The 20,561-nt window shown below is 32.9% G+C and overlaps 1 protein-coding gene across 1 annotated transcript in view; it reads right to left on the bottom strand.

The window, feature by feature from the left end:
- COG5 (component of oligomeric golgi complex 5) overlaps window positions 1–20,561 on the bottom strand; it is a 238,230-nt gene that overhangs the window by 76,053 nt on the left and 141,616 nt on the right. Inside the window, exon 11 of the mRNA XM_031679789.2 lies at window positions 9,355–9,436. Within this exon, the coding sequence (XP_031535649.1) occupies window positions 9,355–9,436 (82 nt within the window). The remainder of the gene's footprint in view (window positions 1–9,354; window positions 9,437–20,561) is intronic.

Raw genomic sequence — 20,561 nt, forward strand, 5'->3', positions numbered from 1 at the left:
GGCAGGGATAATTCGGAGCTATCTTAGACTCTGTCACAATAAAATGAACCATACTTCATTCAAATCAACAAAAATCATATAATTATAAAAGTCAAATGTTGAGGGCCATATAGCAGTCTGGCCAATAACTACTTTCCAAATATTGAAATATTATGGACTATATTACTCTTTCTTTACATAAAAGTTTTATATAATAAAATTATTTAAAGTATTGTTGAAAAAATAGCCTAAGCAAACTACAGAAATAGTTCAGAAGTAAAGTATAGAATAAAATATGGGTAAGTCAATTGCACCCAAGTTACTGTTTTCCCATTACGCCTAAAAAGAACTTTTTTCTAAGTTCCAGAAACCTATGGTCCAAGACATATATTAAAAGATAAAGAATGTTTATATGAACTAAAACTAGCCACAAATTCATTTTATTAAGGATTAATAAGCCTTTGATTTAATTTTAAAATTATGATTTAAAAAGCTAAAATCAGAGTAGAAAACAGACCTTTATAAAAATCAGAGAAACTCCATTTAAGATGAACAGACATTAAAATGCAAGTTTTAAGTGAAAAATTTGATCAAAGCCTAAAACATTAACCTTTGAATGGAAAATATGAGTAAAAAAACAGAACCCTAAAATCATCCTTTTGTATAAACTCTCTCTATATAATTAATTATATTAATAATTAGGATGGAATAGCTGTCTGAAAATATCTGGCTATGGTTCCTAAGAGGTTTCTTAGGTTTTTGGGTTTTTCTTTCCAACACAACTGGGTATGCACTGTATGCTACAACCTTCCCTTTTAGCAGGAATATAAAGCATACACATTCTCCTCCAACCTCTTAAATAGTTAACCTTGAATTCATTTAAGATTTTCCATTTTACTTTTGATTTTTAGTAATTTCTTCTTTCATTATTTTATTTTATAATTATATAAAATAATTATGTAACTTCAAAATTAAATCTTCACAACAAAGTATGTTCAAAGAAGTCTAGCTTTCATCCCTGGCCTCTCCTATTTATTTTCTTCTGCACTATCGGTAACCATTTTTTTCTGGATTTTATGGTTTACCCTTCCATTTCTTAAAAAAATAAACAAAAGTGTATATTTACTTATATCACTCCCTTTCTTATCAGCACTATAGACATATTTCTCTACTTATTTTTTTTAACTGAACAATGTAACTTGGAGATTGCTCCATGATAGTATACAAAGATATTCTTCATTCCTTTTTTTTTTTTTTTGCTTTCTCATTCCTCTTTACAGCTGCATGGTATTTTATTCTATGGTTGCACCATAGTTTGTTCAACTAGTTCTCCAGTGATGAACATTTGGGCTGTTCCAAGTTTTTTCAAATAATAATGCAATGAATCCTTAGTAATAAGTCTCTTCTTGTTTTTGCTAGTGCATCTATGGAATAGATCCTTAGAAGTAGAACTGCTGAGTAAAAAAAGCAACTGCTTATATAATTTTGTTAGATACTTATATACTTCATTAGATAATTTTGTTGGAAATTCCCCTCCACAAGGTTTGTATGCTAATTAACAATGTGAGCATGACTATTTTCCCACTGACTTGTCAAGAGGGTGTTACCAAATTTTTTTGACTTTTTCCGATTTGATAGATGAGAAATGATGTTTCTGTATACTTCTGTTTTCCATCTATTTATGGGTGACATTGAGCATCTTTTCCAAACACTTAAGAGAGATCTACACTTTTTTTCTGTAGAGTCGTTGATCTTTTTCTTCTTATTTTAGAAGCTTTTTATGTATCAGGGATACTAATTCATTTTCTTTAATGTAAGTTATATTTTTCTAATTTGTCATTTGTTGTTTTATTTTGCTTGAGGTTTTTTTTTTTCCACCATGTAATTTTCTAAATATAAGCAATTTATCAATCTTTTAATCATTGCTTCTGGGTATTAAATCAGAGAAGTTTTCCCTATTCCTAGGCTTGCTCACTATGTTTCTTCCTAGCACCTGAATGGTTTCATATTTCAATTTAATTCTTTGATCCACTTGGAATTCAACCTGCTCTGTGAGGTAAAGTGGGGATTTATCCCTCTGAGCTCTTTTTATCTCAATCTACTGTTCAACTCTGAGCACTTTATTCATTTCCATAACTACTGGATCACATTTATCCATTCAACACATCTTCATGGAGGATGTAATTAAGTATTTTAGTCTCCGATATTTGCTTTCTTTTTTTACCTCAATGAAAACTGCTTCATCGTTTATAACTAATGATATAAAATGCATATTGTAAAAAATCAAATAAATGAAGACATAAGGGAAAATGTAAAAATTATTTGATATCTTATTATCCTACAATAATCATCCTAATATTTCTGCATCATGCTTTTGTGTCCATGTTTATTATATATACATATATATATTCATATTTTAGGGTCTGGGTACTCTTTTAGCCATTGACGATACTACAATGATCAATACAGTATTCTGTGTCTTATGGGGAATTACATTCTAGTGGAGGGAGAGATGGGGCCAGACTAAATAAATAAATAAACAGTGTATTAGGAAGTGATAAAAGCTTTGGAGAAAAATTAAGTAAGGAGGATGAGACACTCTGGGAAAATTGTCAGATTACAACGAAGAATTATGATGTCATTTCAAAGAGTTCAAAATGGTAATGTTTATTTTGCTTATTCCTATTGAGACTTGAAAAAATGTATCATAACCCAAAAGGCTGGTGAACAAACATTATTATCTGGAAACTATAATAGAGAAATAACAGGGATAAAGCTTAGAGATCATCTTGGAAATAACTATCAGCCATAGATAATTAAAGCAGCACATTTCCTATAGAAGCTATTTTCAATATTCACAGTGACAAATTCAGGCCCTTTTCCTTTTAAATAAAGTAACTTCATTGTCAAATCTCTAGATTATTCTTATTATATCTAGTAGAAATTCTTTTTACTAAACATGAACATTTATAATCAGAAAGAACAGGTTCCTAACTAGGAAATTTTTCCTTTAGATATTTTCTGCCAAAATATTACTTACTTAGACAATCTGTTACATTGTCTATAATCTTCAACACTGCAGATGGTTGCATTTCCTTAATACTGCCTGTCTATAATTTTAAGGAATACTACAGTACACTTCAGGGACTGCATGTACTAGATAAATGGACAGTGCTTAACAAAAAACTTACTTTGGAGTTCTCCCAAAGGAAGTTATTACAGTAATAATGTTAGCAGAAGTAACCAACTACTCTGAATGTGAAACATTAATGGGATTTTCTGCTTAAACATATTGTATTTCCTCTCACTAGCTTCTCTAACTACATGAGCCAGATCAGTACCCCAGGATAAGAACTGAAAAGACATCTTCTGAAATTGGTAATTAAGAGGTAGTTCATTGTTTACTTCAAAGAGAATACTTTCAGTAGAATGGAAGACAGCCAGAGTACACCTAGCTGAGAAATCAACAGTATGAACATGAAGAAAAAAAAAAGTAAACTACTCTTTTTAGAAGCTTGAATAAAAAAGGAGAGATTACATTCTAAGTAAAGAGAAATCCTCCAGTTTTGTTTTAGTTTTTATTAGATTAGAGCAACTTAATTAGGTTTACACTGGGGGGGATCAAAAGAAAAGTGGAAATGCAAAATGAAAAAGAATGATACTGCTGAGAGGAAGGGGTAAAAGAAAGCAGGCAGGAAACCACTAGTAAATGGGTGATTTTGAAGAAGAAAAAAGTTATCTTACCTTCTTAGGACACTTTTCTTTGGAGAGAAGGTACAGAATACTGAGTTTCTGATGACCCAGGAAATAAGGTTGGTTACTCAAAGTGAGCAGAATTGGAGAAAACAAAGTATGTGGAGAGTGCCAAAGGTTTGTAATGGTAAAGGAAGACAAGGAAGCAGATGACTAAAGGTCAGTAAATAACAGTACCATTAAACAAAGAGACACACCATATAATATTCTGAAATGTATTTTTAATCACTGTTCTTAAAACTCGATGATGGACTTCTGCTTCTGGTAAGATGGAATAACAAGGACCAGAATTACTCTCTTACCTGAAACAACCAAAAAAAACAAAAACCAGACAAAATACATGAAATAATGGTTTTTAAAACACTTAACATAACATGGTCCTTGAAAGAGAGGAAGCAAATGACGTGAACCATATGAATGCCACCAGTAGTTTCCAGGCTACAGCATGGGAAAGGGGAAGAGATCTCTCTATTCTTACGGTCCCTAAGACCAGGAAGACAGAAGCAACAGAATTCACAGGACAGCATGCCAGAGAGGAGACAGCTGCACAAACAGGGAACTGCAGAGATCTGCAAACGGTTTGGCCTTGAGCATTTGGCAAAATACTAATCAATATATGTGTGTGAGAAAACTTCCAAAGTTTGGGGGAAAAAACAAGACAAAGTGATTAGGGAGAATAGACCTGTTCTGCCCACAAGACCAGGAAGAGTGCCTGTTCCCAAAAGCCAAACTAAAAAACCTCATAATTCATAGAGTAATAAGACGTCTTGCCTCAGCAGTGGGAAATAATTAGCTCTAGACTAAACTGTTCAGGTTTTGCCATTAAATCTAAAAAAGCAAGATTCAAAAGAACTCAACAATTTTTTAGAAACTTGATAGTATTTAAGAGTAAGAATATTTATAGGAAGACAGAAATACCTAGTACCAAAGAAGGTAACATACATGTCTGATACTCAATCAAAAATTACCAGACATGCAAAATAGTAGGAAAAATTATCCATGATAAGAAGAAAATCCAATCCAATCAACCAAACCCAGAACTGACAAAGAGGACTAAACTAGAGACAAGGGCATTTCCATTCCAATCCCACTCTCTACAGTTCCACTCTCTTAACATTTGTGTGATTTGTTGAGATGAAGTTTACCTTATATAATTTTTACTAAAAATGTGCTAAATCAACTAATAATAAACAATATTGGAAGACCTAATGATTAAAGGTTTGAAATTTTCCAAGTATGCTAAGGGTTATATTTTAGGTACACTCCTGTCATATTGAAAAAAGAAATATTCAAAACACAAATTATATTTATTCATTAAAGAAAGAAAATAAAATACTGTCTATAACAACTCCAAGATTGCTGTAAAATCTTCAAAGTGATAAAGCACATTCTAATGAATGCTTGAAAACAGAAAAATTACAACAGCCATAAATAACCTTTTATATTTGCTTCCTTTTATTCTAAAAACTGAGGTTTAATGAATTTTGTAATTGTGCTTATATGTTTTGTAGGTAAATTGTATCTTTGAATTTCCTGACTGTACATTAGTAATTATTCCATTGAACATAACTTGCTTACCATGTTTGTTTATATCTTTCTACATTTTTGGCAGAATAGCAAGGTGACTGTGGCATGCAGCTAAAACACTGCTTATAGAGAGATTTGCAGCATAACATAGGAGATAAAAGTTTAAACCAATAATTGAAACTTTACCTTAGTAAACAAGAAAATGAGCAAATCAAACTCAAAGCAAAGAGAAGAACATAGAAATAAACATATAAGCAGAAATTAATAAAACTGAAAATCAATGAAATCAAATGCTGATTTCTGAGATGAATAAAATTAATAAACCTCCGATCATAATTAACAGGAAAAAAGAAGAAAGAAGCTAATGACCTCAATGAGATATATGGAACATTCCATCAGATTTACATACATTCAAAGGGTAATAAGGAAGTCTTATAAGGAACTTTATGCCAATAAATTAGAGAACTTCAAGGAACTGGAAGAGTCCTTCAAAAGACATAAACTACCAACATTCACTCAAAGAGAAATAAATGGAATAACCCTGTATTTGTAAAAAGAAGTTGAATTTGTAGTCAAAACCTCCCGCAAAGAAAATTCCAGACCTAGATGACTTCCATGGTGAATTCTACCAAATATGTAAGGATAGAATAATAACAATTTTATACAAACTGCTTGAGAAAATTGAAGAGGAGGGAATACTTACAAATTCATTCTCTAAGGTTAGCACTATCTTGATAACAAAACTGGAAAAAGGCATTACAAGGGGAAAAAAACCCCTAGAGATTAATCTCTTATAAACAGAGAATCAAAAAAACCTTAAATTGTTTCAGCAATTTGAATCCAGGAACATATAAAAAGGATAATACATCATGACTACGTGGGGTTTATCCAAGAATGCAAGGCTAGTTCAACACTGCAAAAACTCAATCAATGTAATTTGTAATATTAACAGACTAAAATAACTAAAATCATTCGATCATCAAAGTGAATGTGGAAAGCACTGGAAAAAAATCAACAATTCACAATAAAAATTCTCAAAAAAGTTGAAGGGAACTTCTTCAATTTGATTAAGGGCATCATTGAAAAACCTACAGTAAAGATCATATTAAGGTTAACTGAATGCTTTCTCTCTAAGATTGTAAACAAAGCAAAAACTACTTCAATTTCACACTGTATTGGAAGTGTTAGCTGGTATAGTAAGGCAAGAAAAAAAATGATACAAAGCCAGATTGGAAAAGAAGTAAAACTGTCTATATTTGCAGAGCATATGATTATTGATAAAGAAAATCCTAAGAAATCTCCCAACACTACCAGAATTACTAAGTAATATTAGCAAAGTCAAGGATACAAGGACAGTATATAAAGATCAATTGTATTTCTATATTATAACAATGAACAGTTATAAAGTAAAATTAAAAGAATAATACCCTTTACAATAGCATCAAAATATATGAAACAGTGATAAAGTCAACATTTGCTAGACCTGCACACTAAAAACTACATAGCATTGATACGAGAAAATGTAAAAGACCTAGATCAACGGGAAGATAGATCATACTTATGGTTCAGAAGACACAGTATTGTTTAGATGTTAATTCAACACAAATAGATCTGTACATTCAATACAATCCTAATCAAAATCCCAGGAGAAATTTTTATAGGAAAAATAACCTGATTCTGAAATATATATATGGAAATGCAAGAGGCCTAGAATAACCAAAATTATTATAAATAAATAAATTAGGAGGATTTGTACTTTAGTGACTGAAATCATGATATTTATATAAACATAGACATGCAAAAAAAATGAAACATAGAGCCAAAAATAGTCTTACACATGTATAACCACATGATTTTCAACAGAAGCACCAGGACAGTCAATAGGCAGAGTATAACTTTCTAGATCTATATACAAAGAAATAAACCCTGAATCTTATCTCACACCATACACAAAAATTAACTCCAAATGAATCTAGTAAAACTTCTAGAATAAAATATAGGAGGAAATATTATGGCCTTAGGATAGATGAAGACTTCTTAAGTCAAAATAATATAATGCAAATCATAAAAGAAAATTGGTAAACTGGACTTTATCGAAATTATAAACTTTTGTCATTTGGAAGATACTGTTAAAAAATGAAAAGGCAAATCAGACAGGAATATATTTCCAAAACATACATCTGAGAAAGGACGTTGAATCTAGATATAGAAGATGAGCAATAAGCTAAAAAAATTAAATAAAACTAAAAAGTACCTAATTTTGACAAACAACTAAAGAAGATATACAGATGGGAAATGAACATATGAAAGTAAGTCATCACTAGTCTTTAGGCTGGTGGAAGTTAAAACAATGAAAATCCACTAAACACAAGAATGGCTAAAATTAAAATGGCAATATCATGGATTGGTAAGAATGTAGAGCAATTGGAATTATCATACATTGTTGATGGGAATACAAAATGGTACATCCATCTTGGGGCACAGTTTAGCAGTTATTTACAGTTAAACATGTACTTATCAAATATCAGGAAATTCCACTGACGTATTTTTACCCAAAGGAATGAAGACATATGTCTACAAAAGACCTGTAGGTAAATGACTGCAGTAGCTTAAAAAAAAAACATTGTCTTTTATTATCTTATCTTTTATTTTTTTGGAGGGGGGTGGTAGTTAGGTTTATTTATCTATTGAATTTTAGGGGAGGTATTGGGGATTGAACCCAGGACCTCCTGCATGCTAAGCACGTGCTCTACCAATTAAGCTGACTGCAGTAGCTTTATTAAAAACCCCAAACTCTAACAACCCAGTTATTCTGCAACTGGGGAATGGGTAAACAAATCCTATTCTACACAATGCAATCCTAATCAGCAATAAAAAGAAATGGACTACTGATACACACAACAACACAAATAAATCTTAAAATAACTATGTTGGTATAAGAAAACTCATACTGCATGATTCCAGTTTTATGAAAATCTAGGAAAAGCTAACTTAAACTGACAAAAAGCTAATCATTAGCTGCCAGGGGCCAAGAGGTGGGAAAGGGAGGGAACTCTAGGGAAGTGATGAAAATGTTCTGTTTCTTAATTCTGATGGTGGTTATAAGCATGTAAACAACTGTCAAAATTCACAGAACTTTCTGTTCAAAATTGGTGAATTGTACTGTATGTAAATTACGTCTCAAAAAACCTGACCAAAACAGATTAATGTAGAGAGAAGCACAGTATTCTCTGAGTAGTGTGATTTGTAGAAGTAAATGGAGTGAATCAGTCGTAAATAAACCCTCTGCTTAAGGCCTGTCTGGCCAAACATGAATGAAGACCTCCGCTGTGGTCACTGTCCTACCGTATACTTCTATAGAAATAGAAGTATGGAGGTAGGTAGTGTGGTTTATTCAATGTGGGGTTGCCCAGGATTAAATAACGTTTACGTATTCAAGGTAGTAAATGTTTGTGAATAAAAATTTAACTATACACAAACTCTCAAAACCCTTTTTAAAAGCCTAAGTACATTCAATACTCTTATATTCAGTGACTAGACAACAAACACGTATAAGATATTAGTTAGTTTGTATATTTTATTGTTTAGAACCACCCGGTGCCATTATTACATGACAAAAACAAACCAAGAAAAATTTTGTGGATCATATTTGGCTAAGCAACTTTTAATTCATGATGTGGGTATTTCATCTGTTCTCACTCATCAAATCTTCATTTTTAACAATAAGGAAAAAGCCATGAAGTCTAAATTTTAATATCTCTGTTGGGAATTAATATATTCTACAAGCATTAACTAAATTCTTCAACATCAAACACCTCTTACATAGGAAAAATTCAGACAGAGTTCCTCTGACTGAATTATGAAGAACTAACCTTTCTTCTGGAGAATTTTATTTCACATACCAATTATTCTAAAAGTATAAAAAATTATCTTACTGCTTACAGAACTAAATATTGAGGCAACATAAGAAATGACAATTAACCAGGAGTTTTAAAAAGATATTTTTATAAACCAACAGAGCAAAACTTCTTGACATTAAATTTTAAAGTAACTGAGTAACTTTGAAGGTATTTTGCAAAATAATACTATACTTACAATTTGTTGCTGTATGAAATTGAGAAGAAAGTGCTTGAGTAACTGAGTTCCAAAATGTGTATAGTATTTCAGATTGTCCATCCTATGACCCAAAAAAGGGGATATATTTATTAATTTTTAAAAATTATAATGGATAAGATGCAACACTGAAAATGTATTAAAAATTAAGTCAAAATTCCTAAGACATCTAACTATCAAACAATGGAATTATTATTTTTTTTTTAATTTTTATTTTTTTTGGGGGGGTAATTAGGTTTTTCATTCATTCACTCATCCATCCATTCATTCATTTATATTAATGGAGGTACCGGGGATTGGGCCCAGGACCTTGTACATGCTAGGCATGAGGCGCACACTCCACCACTGAGCTATACCCTCCCCCTCTCAGACAATGGAATTATTAATTAACTGACTCAAATCATGTCTCATGTTCAGGTAATCAGTCATCATCCTCCTCTGCTATTTACTAGCTGTGTGAGCTTGGGCAAGTTGCTTAATCATTCTGTGCCTCCTTCCAATCTGTAAAATGGAATGACAGTACCTACAATGAAGGATTATTATGAGGATTAAAAAAATTTATAAAAGTAAACTCTTGGGATAGTTCTTGACATACAATAAATCCTCAGTGAATGTTAGTTACTATTATTACAACTATTATTATTATCATCATTATCCTTTGACATACAAAAGGCAATTTGTGTGACCATAAGAAAATGAAGGACAAGCATGCTCAGACCAAGACTGACCACCAGGGTATAATTCACCAATTACAAAAGAGAACTGCCTGCAGTACCGATACAGTTTTAAGTCACAGGAATTACTGCTAATCAGCTCAGCAGGATACTGTCACTCAACTACGAGTATATATTTTAGAAGTAATTACTAAAAAGAAAAGATCAACATTAGTTCAAGAATCACTTATTAAAACAAGACAAGGTACTTTAACACTGTTAAAGCAGAATGATACTTCTAGACATTTTACCAAGTCCTTTAAGGTACTTCTATATGTAAGGTGCACACTATCAAATTGCAGGTAGTCTAAAGTACAAGAAGGCCAATTTCATATGGCTCACCCTAGTAACATAAAAAAAAGTGCACAATGTTCAAATATGACTACTGTCATAAAAAAGAATAATTAGGAAATACATTAATTCTGGTTCAGTTTTGCACTTGCAACAAATGAAATTCTACTTTTCAAGGTTATAAATGAAGAAAATGTCCAGTGAAAACTACTGATTTCTCATTTGAAAACTACTGATTTCTCATTTCTGTTCCTATATGCATGACTATGTTCCTTGTTATGTTCATCTTTTGCTTTGAATTTATACAGGTATCATAAAAAAGGCAAATCAAATAATTTTTCATTTCTTAGCAGTGACTATAAAATAGATTCAGATGGCCAAAACTGTATGCAATATGTGTATCATACACCTTAAAGTGGGTGTTTTTCAACACTTAAAAGAACTATTGTAATACATCATATAAACAGAATGAAGGAAAAAAAAACCAGATGATCATTTGAACTGATGCACAAAAAAGTATCTAACAAAATTCAACATCTTTTCACGATAAAACCGCTCAACAAGCTAGGAACAAGCTAGTTAATTACCACAACATAATAAAGGCCATATATGAAAAGCCCACAGCTAACATCATAATGGTAAAAAACTGAAAGCTTCCTTCTAAGATGAAGAAAATTTAATTATATACTTACTTATACATACACACATACATATACTTTAAAAAGAGAACATGGATTAAACTTGCTTAAGCCTACAGATACCAAATTCTCAGACATGAAAGCAAATTGATTTCAGTATTTGAATTATTACCTAAAGAAGTAGGATTTATGTGAGCAATGTATCATTAAACATTAGGACTTATTAACATAATAGCTCAATGTCTCCAATAAGGAAATCTGCAGGATCATTTAGCTGAGTGAACAAAAGGGAATTAATGTTCTTTAGTTTAGTTAATAAAATACTTAATACCCAGTCCTCATTTTTTTATAAATTCATAGAAAACAATGCATAAAATGATTCTTGTCTTAAAAGCTATGGTAAAAAACAAAAAATTTAGCATCTTAAACATTCTTAAGAGTACAGTAGTAACTGTATGAGCAACAGATCTCTACAACTTTTTCACCCTGCAAAACTGAAACTCTGTACCTACTGAACAACAGCTCCCATTTTCTTTCTCCCCCAGACCCTGGCAACTACCTGTCTACTTTCTATTTCTAAGAGTGTGATGACTTTAGACACTTCATGTAAGTGGAATCACACAATATTTGTCTTTTTCTGATTGGATTATTTCATTTAGTACAATGTCCTTAAGTTTTATCCATCTCACAGCATGTGACATAACTTCACTTTTTTAAGGCTGAATAATATTACACTGCATGTATGTATATGTGTGTGTCTATCACATTTTCTTTAGCCATTCATCCACTGATGGACACTCGGATTGCTTTTATCTCTTGACTATTATGAATAATGTTGCAACGAACATGGTTAGGTAAATCTCTCTTTGAGATTCTGTTCTCAATTTTTTTTAGATATTTATCTCCAGAAGTGAGATTGCTGGCTCATATGGTGATTCTACTTTTAATTTTTTGAGGAACCTCCATGTTGTTTCTCTTAGCAGCTACACCACTTTACATTCCTATCAACAGTGTACAAAGGTTCCAATTTCTCCACATCCTCACCAACACTTGCACTAATGAATGCAAGGTGATACCTCATTATGATTCTGATTTGTACTTCTTGGTGATTAGTGGTGTTGATCATCTTTTAATATGCTTGCTGGCCATCTGTACATCTTCTTTAGAGAAATGTCTATTCAAGTCTTTCATACATTTTTTTTTACTGGAGTCATTTGTTGTTACTGCTGCTGCTGAGTTGTAGGAGTTCCTTCTGTACAATGGACATCAACCCCTTATCAGATATATGGCTTGAAGATATTTTCTCTCATTCTGTAGGCTGCCTTTTCCCTCTGTTGATAGTTTCCTTTGTCTCACAAAAGGTTTGAAGTTTAATGTATCTCCATTTGTCTATTTTTGCTGTTGTTGCCTGTGATTTTGGAGTCATATCCATGAAATCACTGCTAACTCCAATGCCACGAAGATTTTCCCCTATGTTTTCTACTAGGAGTTTTAAATTTTACATCTTTCACTTAGGGATTTAATTCATTTTGCATTTGTTTTTGAGTACAGTTTAAGGTAAGGTCCAATTTCTTTCTCCTGCACATGGATATCCAGTTTTTCCATCATCATTTGTTGAAGGGACTAGTAATAGAAAGTTTGTGTGACTCTCGTTACTATATTAACTATAATTTGTCTCATTTTATCTGAAATTAAGTTACTACTGCGTTCACTTGAGAAATGTCTGCCAATCCATTTATTTTTATTCTTTCCACGTTGTTTCTTTATGTGACTCTCATAAATAACATGTATATGTTCACCTAATAGGTTGCTCTTACTTTTATCATCTTATTTTATGCTTTCTTTGTGTTTCCTTTGTTTTCTGTGTTTGTTCAGCAAATTATTTTTGTTTGCTTTTATCTTCCCTACAGCCTTTTTCTTGTATTTCTTTTGGATTTGTTATTACCTATTCCTGTAATGAGCAATAAATTACTATGAGGCAAATCATCTTTGTAATTCCATAGAATTACTGAAATAGATTTCTAGAAATAATTCTTCAAGGCTTTTTAGAATTGCCAAAGTAAACAAGAAAACCCTAACCCTTAGACATGCCCTTTTGAAAAAAAAAATAGGGTTGCAGATAATCTGGCTACTTCTTCTTAATGATTAGTCACTTAAGAACTTTAGAGTCAAGAAGTATGTGCTTTAAACCTAATCTGAGAACTCAGACAAAGTGTCCATACTCTAGAATGTATGTCAAGAAATAGCTAAGAAATGAATATTTTCTGAATGTCTATTATGTAACAGCATTACTGGATATCTCATTCAAATCTTACAACAACTATGAGAATGTAAGCTCCATGATAGCAGAGGTCCCATTTTGTCTTTTTTATCACTGTAATTTCAGGATGGAGAATGTGGTCAGGACATAACAGGCACACAAAAATATTTACTGAAATAATGAATGGAACAATCTATAAGATGGCATCTTTAGTCCCTTTCTAGAGTGAAAACAAAGGTCAAGAGAAAAGGTGATTTTCTTAGAATTAAACAGAAAGTATCAGAGTTGGGATCTGATCTAAGGTCTGTGTGACTGATATATTAAACTGCAGATGTCAGGACTTGGCCTCTAGAACTTGACTTAAATCCATGAAGTCTGCTACTTATTGGCTCTATAACCTTGGGTTGGTGCTTCATCTTTCTAATTTGTAAACTATGTAGGCAATAGGGGAAATAATACTTCATAGGATTTAGTTTTTTATGAAGAGTAGGGATAACTTGGGTTAGACCTTAAAGGAAGATCGGAATTCACCATACACAAGGGAAGAAGAAAGGAGCATCCCAGAGTATTCTAGACAGAGATGTGAAAAAGCATTTTCTATCCTCTAAATGTACAGTGAGTTTTCAGGAAAGAAGGAAGAGGTGAGAATGAAAAGCAGGACAAGGATCAGATCAAGGAGTGCTTAATTCATCTTACAGACATCAGTGGAATATTTAAGGGTTTTAATGAGAGAATACCATGATAAAGCTTGTAGTAAATCCCTCTGGTAATAATGTAGAAGATAAACAGTGTGTGGGGTGGTGGTGAACCTGCACCACAAGATCATTTATGAATTTACAAAAAAAAAAAAAAACGCAAGTGAAAGGGACTTTACTACAGCCACCACAGTGGAGGAGGAGTAAGAATGGGCAGAAGGAGACTGACAGGACTGGATGAGCAAGTCCTATTCGGGAAGAACTAGGAGTATGTATATTTGCAGAGGATGAGGAGGATAGAGACTGGTCAATCAAAACGGAATTTCATAAGGAACAGCAGGTGAAGAGAGGAAGATTACTTAGCTCATTTAAATGCGTGCTTCTAGAACCTGTGGGGCATCTAAGTGAAGATGATCTAAACCAGTGCATACATACAAATCTCTTGCTTAAGAACAAGACCTAAGCTGGAGAAACAGATCCAGCGTATTTGGCATTTGGAGGTGATGGAAACAGCTCGAGTGAGGTTTTGCAGAGATTGCGTGTGTCATGCGAAGAAAAGAATGTTGAGGATAGGATTTTACTGAAAGGTTGGGGAGGAAATAATTTAGAGTGAAGAAGGAGGAGTGGGTGGAGATAGTTATTAAAAAAAAAGACAGGTCATAAGTTAGTAATTGTTGAAACTGGGGTACACAAGGATTCACTGTCTTATACTTTGGTTCTATACTTTGGCATATGTTTGAAATTTTATGAATAAAACGTTTTAAAAGGAAGAGCAGGTGGAGAAAGAGGAATCAGTGAAGGATTCTGAAGAGATGTAGTATCTGTGAAGGAGGAAAGCAGTATTAGAAGTAGTTATTACCTCAAAGGAGTGAAGTAAAAGGATCTACAGAGTGAGCAGAAGGATTTAGTAGTTGGTTATTTAAATGCCTTTAGCATGAACTGTTTCAGAGCATCAGAATCCTGATTTCAGTGGTTTGGAACAAAACAAGGAGGTAGAGGCACAAAGTAGCTTCCTAAGACCTGGCCATGAAGGGAAGAAATACTTAGAGGGGGACACAGGGCCAGGGATTTTGTTCTGGTTTTGGTTTTAGACAGCAGACCCTTGAGAGGAAGTAATTGGGAAAGGCTGTAACTGGAGAGAGCAGAGAATGTCCTAGACAAGTGTAAGACAAAGAATACAAACCAAAGTAGAGGGATAAGTCTAAGGAAAGAGAAGATACAATCTACCTCTATCTTTGATACAGAAGGGGAAGGTGAGCAAGAGTTCAGATACAGATCTTGTAACACAGTGAGCTTAATGAGCGGAGGTCAGAGGGAAGTACAGGTAGCTAAGTAAAGGTTGAAAGAGAAAAGGAAGTAAAAGATTTAGCAAAGTCTGTGCCAGAGATCTCTGTGGAGAGACCATGTTGTGAATAAGAAAGCTTGCAGACTTGATCAAAGAAACCACATTGATATGAATTTTAAATTAGCTCTTAATCATCTTCTAGATAAAAGCAGAGGGATCCTGCTGGGCAAAAACAAAGCAAAGAAAAAATTATCTTTACTGGAAAATAGCCTTCAGGGAGAAATATTTTGCCGGGTCTGATAACAAAAGGAAGGAAGGAACAGAAATTTAGTTGGGACTTAAAGATGAATACCACAGAGCAAAATGAGAAAGCCTATACATCAAAAAGAATTCCACTTAAAATAAAAATGCTGGCTTTTATATGTATATTGTTCAAAAGATAAAAGAACAGTATTTATGGTATAAGCTACTTTATGTTTTAAAAAAATGGAGACTTAGACTAAAGTGGCAGTTGAAGTGTGAGGTACTCAGACTTCAAATACTTTGTGATGGCAGAAGAGAAAGGATTTGTTAAAATGCATAGAGTTAAACAGAAAAACGCTATACAAAATGTTAACAGAAGTTACTCTGGATGATAGGATTAAATATGATGCTTCCAATATTGTCGATTTTTTGGAGGCGTAATTAAGATAATCTAATTCTAGAGAGAAGAATGAATTCTTTACGTAAAAAAAATTCAGTACTGAAATATGTGTGGTGAAAATTTAAAGTTCCTCTTTAAACTCAAATCCCTTATCCCACACTTATCTCTCGAGATCAGTTAAACTACAGTGTTAAAAGGTTTTAAAAACCTTTCCATATGGCTTACTGTAGTGTTTCTCAAACTTTTTTTTCATTCTTGCCCCTCCAAAGAGAAAACTAACTTAAATAATTATAAACATATATAACACATATTATATAATTATATAAGGTAATTTTACTTAATTTAAATTTAGCTTAGTCTCTCCTAACAAGAGATATTAAACACTAAGGAGTAAGATTTTGTACCAGTAGGGTTGGGCTCTGGGGGTAGAGCTTTCTAAGATCTTTTGTGCCTAGCCCCTCTTCCACCAAAACAGAACTATTTCTCCCTTTCTGGGGTCAATATTGCCTTTGGTGAGAAGGCATGGTAGACTGGCATTTTAAATATAGTATCAATCAAATCAGATTTATTATGAACCATACACACCTGAAAACTGTTCCTTTGGCTTCCCTCACCTTATTCTCTTTGGTTTTATTCCCCTCTTGAGACACAACTTGTGGAGTTCTCTGTTACAATGTTTTCCTAAATTCACTGTAGGTAAAGATTTTCAAATACACACAATAATATATGCTTACTTACTTGTTTAAAATTATATACAAATATTACTATATTAACCAAATATGTAAAATATAAAACGTACCAAGATAGTTTAAAGAATAAAACTTGTAAAAAGAATAGGTAGAAATTTTTTTTTGATATAGTCAAATTTATTAGTTTTTTATTTCATGGTAGCATTTTCTGGGTATTTGAAAAGAAATTCTTTCCTACAGTAGGGTCAAAAACATATTAACCTGTATTTCCTGAATACTTAAGTTTGTCTTGTTCATCCTTGTAGCTCCAGCTGTTCCCAATGGTCTGGGATACAGTTGGCATTCAGTAAATATTAGTGGGTAAATGAAAGAAATTAACACATTTCAGCCTTGCTTTTGACAAAGAATAGGTAGAAATTATAACTACCTTTTGCATGCCAAAAGGTATGCACACTTTGGAAAACAAGATTCTACATGAATACCTGATGCAGAACTTATGTCTCCTCTTAAATGTGCTTCTCAGTTCATGCTCTCAAGTAAAGTTACTCTACTCTACCAGAATCCTCGTCAGACCTGAACCCTTGGTGTCATCCTTGATATCATCTTTTCCATCTCACCACTTCTAATCTATCACTGCTATCTGTCAGTTTTATATCAGGAATAACTCTCAAATCAGTTCACTTCTCTCCATTTTCAATGGCATCAAAGTAAATTGCCAATATAGGCCGAGTTGTGTCCCCACAAAATTCGTATGTTGAAGGCCTCACCCCCATACTTGAAAATGTGACTGTATTTGGAGACAGCGTCTTTAAAGTAATTAAATTAAAATGGGGTCATCAGAGTGGGCTCTAATTCAGTAATGACTGGTGTCCTTATAAAAAGAGGGAATCTGAAACACAGACACATACAGGAGGACAATGATGTGAAAACACGGAGGAGGCAGCTCTACGGACATGTGTACACAGGTGTTTGTACGGATGTATTCCTTCGTTTCTCTTGGATTAATAACTAGGGTGAGATTGCTCAGTCATATAACACATACATTTTTATCTTCTTAAGAAACTGCCAAAGTGTTTTCCAAGGTGGCTGTACAATTTCACATTTCCCATCAGCAATATATGAGAGTTCCAGTTGCCCCATATCCTCACCAGCACTTAGTTTGGTCAGGTCTTTTAAATTTTAGATAGGTGTTTAATTGACATCTATTTTAACATGTCTATTCAAGTCTTTTGTCTACTTTTTTAAGCTGGGTTTTTGATTTCTTACTGAATTCTGAGAGTTCTTTAGACCTAAGTCCTTAATTAGATATATAATTTGCAAATATTTTCTCCCAGTTAATGCCTTATCTTGTTTTCTCTTAATGGGGTATTTTGTAGAGCAGAAATTCTTAATTATAAGTCAGTCCAAATATCATTCTTTTCATTTATGGATAAAACTTTTGCTGTTGCATCTAAGAAATCTTTATCCCTAAATCATAATGTTTTATATATTCTATTTTCTTCTATAAGCTTAAGACTTTTAGGTTTTACATCTGAATATCCAAATGTTTCACCACTATTTGTTACAAAGACTATTGTGTCACCACAGAATTGCCTTTGCAATTTTTTTTGAAAATCAGTTTTCCATATGAATGTGAGTGTACTGTTGGACTCTATTCTGCATCAATGATCTACACCCTAACTTTATGCCAGTTCCACATTTTCTTGAATATGGTAGTATCATAATAAGCCTTGAAATCAGGTATTGTTAACCCTCCAATTTTGCTTTTGTTTTTCAGAGTTTGTAGTAGATATCCCAAACCTTTGTATTTATATTTGAATTTTAGAATCAGTTGGTCAGTTTCTCTAATACACCGGTTGGGACTATAGATCAATTTGGGAAGAATGGGTATCTTAACAACAATAAATCTATCAACCCAGAGATAAGATCTCTCTCCATTTATTTAGGTCTTCTTTAATTTCCCTCAGCAATATTTTCAGTGTACAGATGCTCATCTTTTATACATTTACTCCTAAGACTTCATATTCTTTGATGTTACTGTATATGGAATTAATAAATTTCAATTCTTCATAGTATATTGTTAATATATAGAAGTATAATTGATTTTTATATATTGACCTTCTGTTCTGTAACTTTGCAAAACATCACTTATTAGTTCTAATAGGCTTTTTTTGGGTAGATTCCTTCAAAGTTCTAACATGGATAATCAGGTCTTCTGTAAATAAAGACCATTTACTTTTTCATTTCCAAACTGGAAGTGTTTTATTTCTTTTTCTTGCTAATTGCACTAGCTCAGAAAATGCTGAATAGAAGTATTAAGAGCAGAAAAAAATATTTTCTCTCCCTAATTTTAAGGAAGAAGCATTCAGTATTCACCTTTATGTTTGATTTTTATGCCTTTTATCAAGTTCCCTTCTATTCCTAGTTTGCTGAGAGTTCTTTTCAGGAATGGATGTTACATTCTGTCAAATATTTTTTCTGCATGCATTGAGATGATCACACAGTTTTTCTTTTTTAATTTGCTGGCTTTCCTTTTCCCATTAGCCTTATAATAAAGCCTCATTCAATCCTCCATAATTTTTAGCCTTTCTTTTTTTCCGTATTCTTGTCTTTATGCTGCAGCCTGGATAATTTCATCAATTCTAATTGCCAGACTGGTAATTCATTTTTTTGGTTTTATGTAGACTCTGTTTAATCCATCTGCTGAATTTTTTACCTCACTGATTTTGTTTTTAATTTCTAACTGTTCTATCTGATTCTTTTTCAGTCCTATCTAGTCATTTTTTACCAGTCATTTGATTCTCATTTCTATTCCATTCTTCATTTCTAAATTATATACAGATATTCTAGATTCCTTATCAGTTCATTCTAACACCTGAAATCCATAGCATCCTTGAGAAGTTCTTTAAGAGTCTAAAGGCTGTTTTACATTATCTTTATTTTTCTTGCTGACTCTCAATCATAGCTTCTAGTTTATTTTTAGGACTGGTGATTTTTAACTGTGAGCTCATAGTTGGCTGACCATAATATGTGGAGAATTCTGATAGCTAAAACTAGAAATGCTTTACTTTACAGAGGATCTGCATTTGTTTCTTGTGGGAGGAGGTACTGTTACTAACCAAGTACCAGGACAGCTGCAGTCACAGGTCTCAGCTTAATGCAAAACTATCCGGTTCATTGCTCCATCTTGCCATAGCCCCAGAGCGTTAGTGAACTGATCCCATCATTCTGAAGGACATTTGACCCCAGGGCAACTCCAGCTTTTGCAATTACTTATAACTCACAAACCTCCACTACAGTTTCAACTACTTTACGTGCTTATGTATACCTATATATGTATATGCCCCTAAGAGAGTCTCTTACATCTTTTAGGGCAAACAGTGCATTTAAAATTATGCTTTTCTAATACAGGCACCCCAATGTTCATAGCAGCACTATTTATAATAGCCAAGACATGAAAGCAACCTAAATGTCCACTGACAGATGAATGGATAAAGATGCGGTAGATAGATAGATAGATAGATAGATAGATAGATAGATAGATAGATAGATAGACAGGCAGGCAGGCAGGCAGGCAGGCAGGCAGGCAGGCAGGCAGGCAGATACAATGGAACACTACTGAGCCATAAAAAAGAATGAAATAATGCCACTTGCAGCCACATGGATGGACCTAGCAATTATTATACTAAGTGAAATAAGTCAGAGAAAGGCAAATATCATATAATATTACTTATATGTGGACTCTAAAATATACAAATGAACTTATTTACAAAATAGAAACAGACTCACAGGCATAGAAAATAAACTTAATGGTTACCAAACAGGAAAGTGAGGAGGGAGGGATAAATTAGGAGTTTGGGATTAACAGATACTAGCTAATATATATAAAACAGATAAACAGCAGGGTCTACTGTATAGCACAGGGAACTATATTCAGTATCTTATAAATGACCATAATGGAAAAGAAAAAAAAAA

The sequence above is a fragment of the Vicugna pacos genome, chromosome 7, assembly GCF_048564905.1.
Source record: "Vicugna pacos chromosome 7, VicPac4, whole genome shotgun sequence".
In the NCBI taxonomy this organism is placed as follows: domain Eukaryota; kingdom Metazoa; phylum Chordata; class Mammalia; order Artiodactyla; family Camelidae; genus Vicugna; species Vicugna pacos.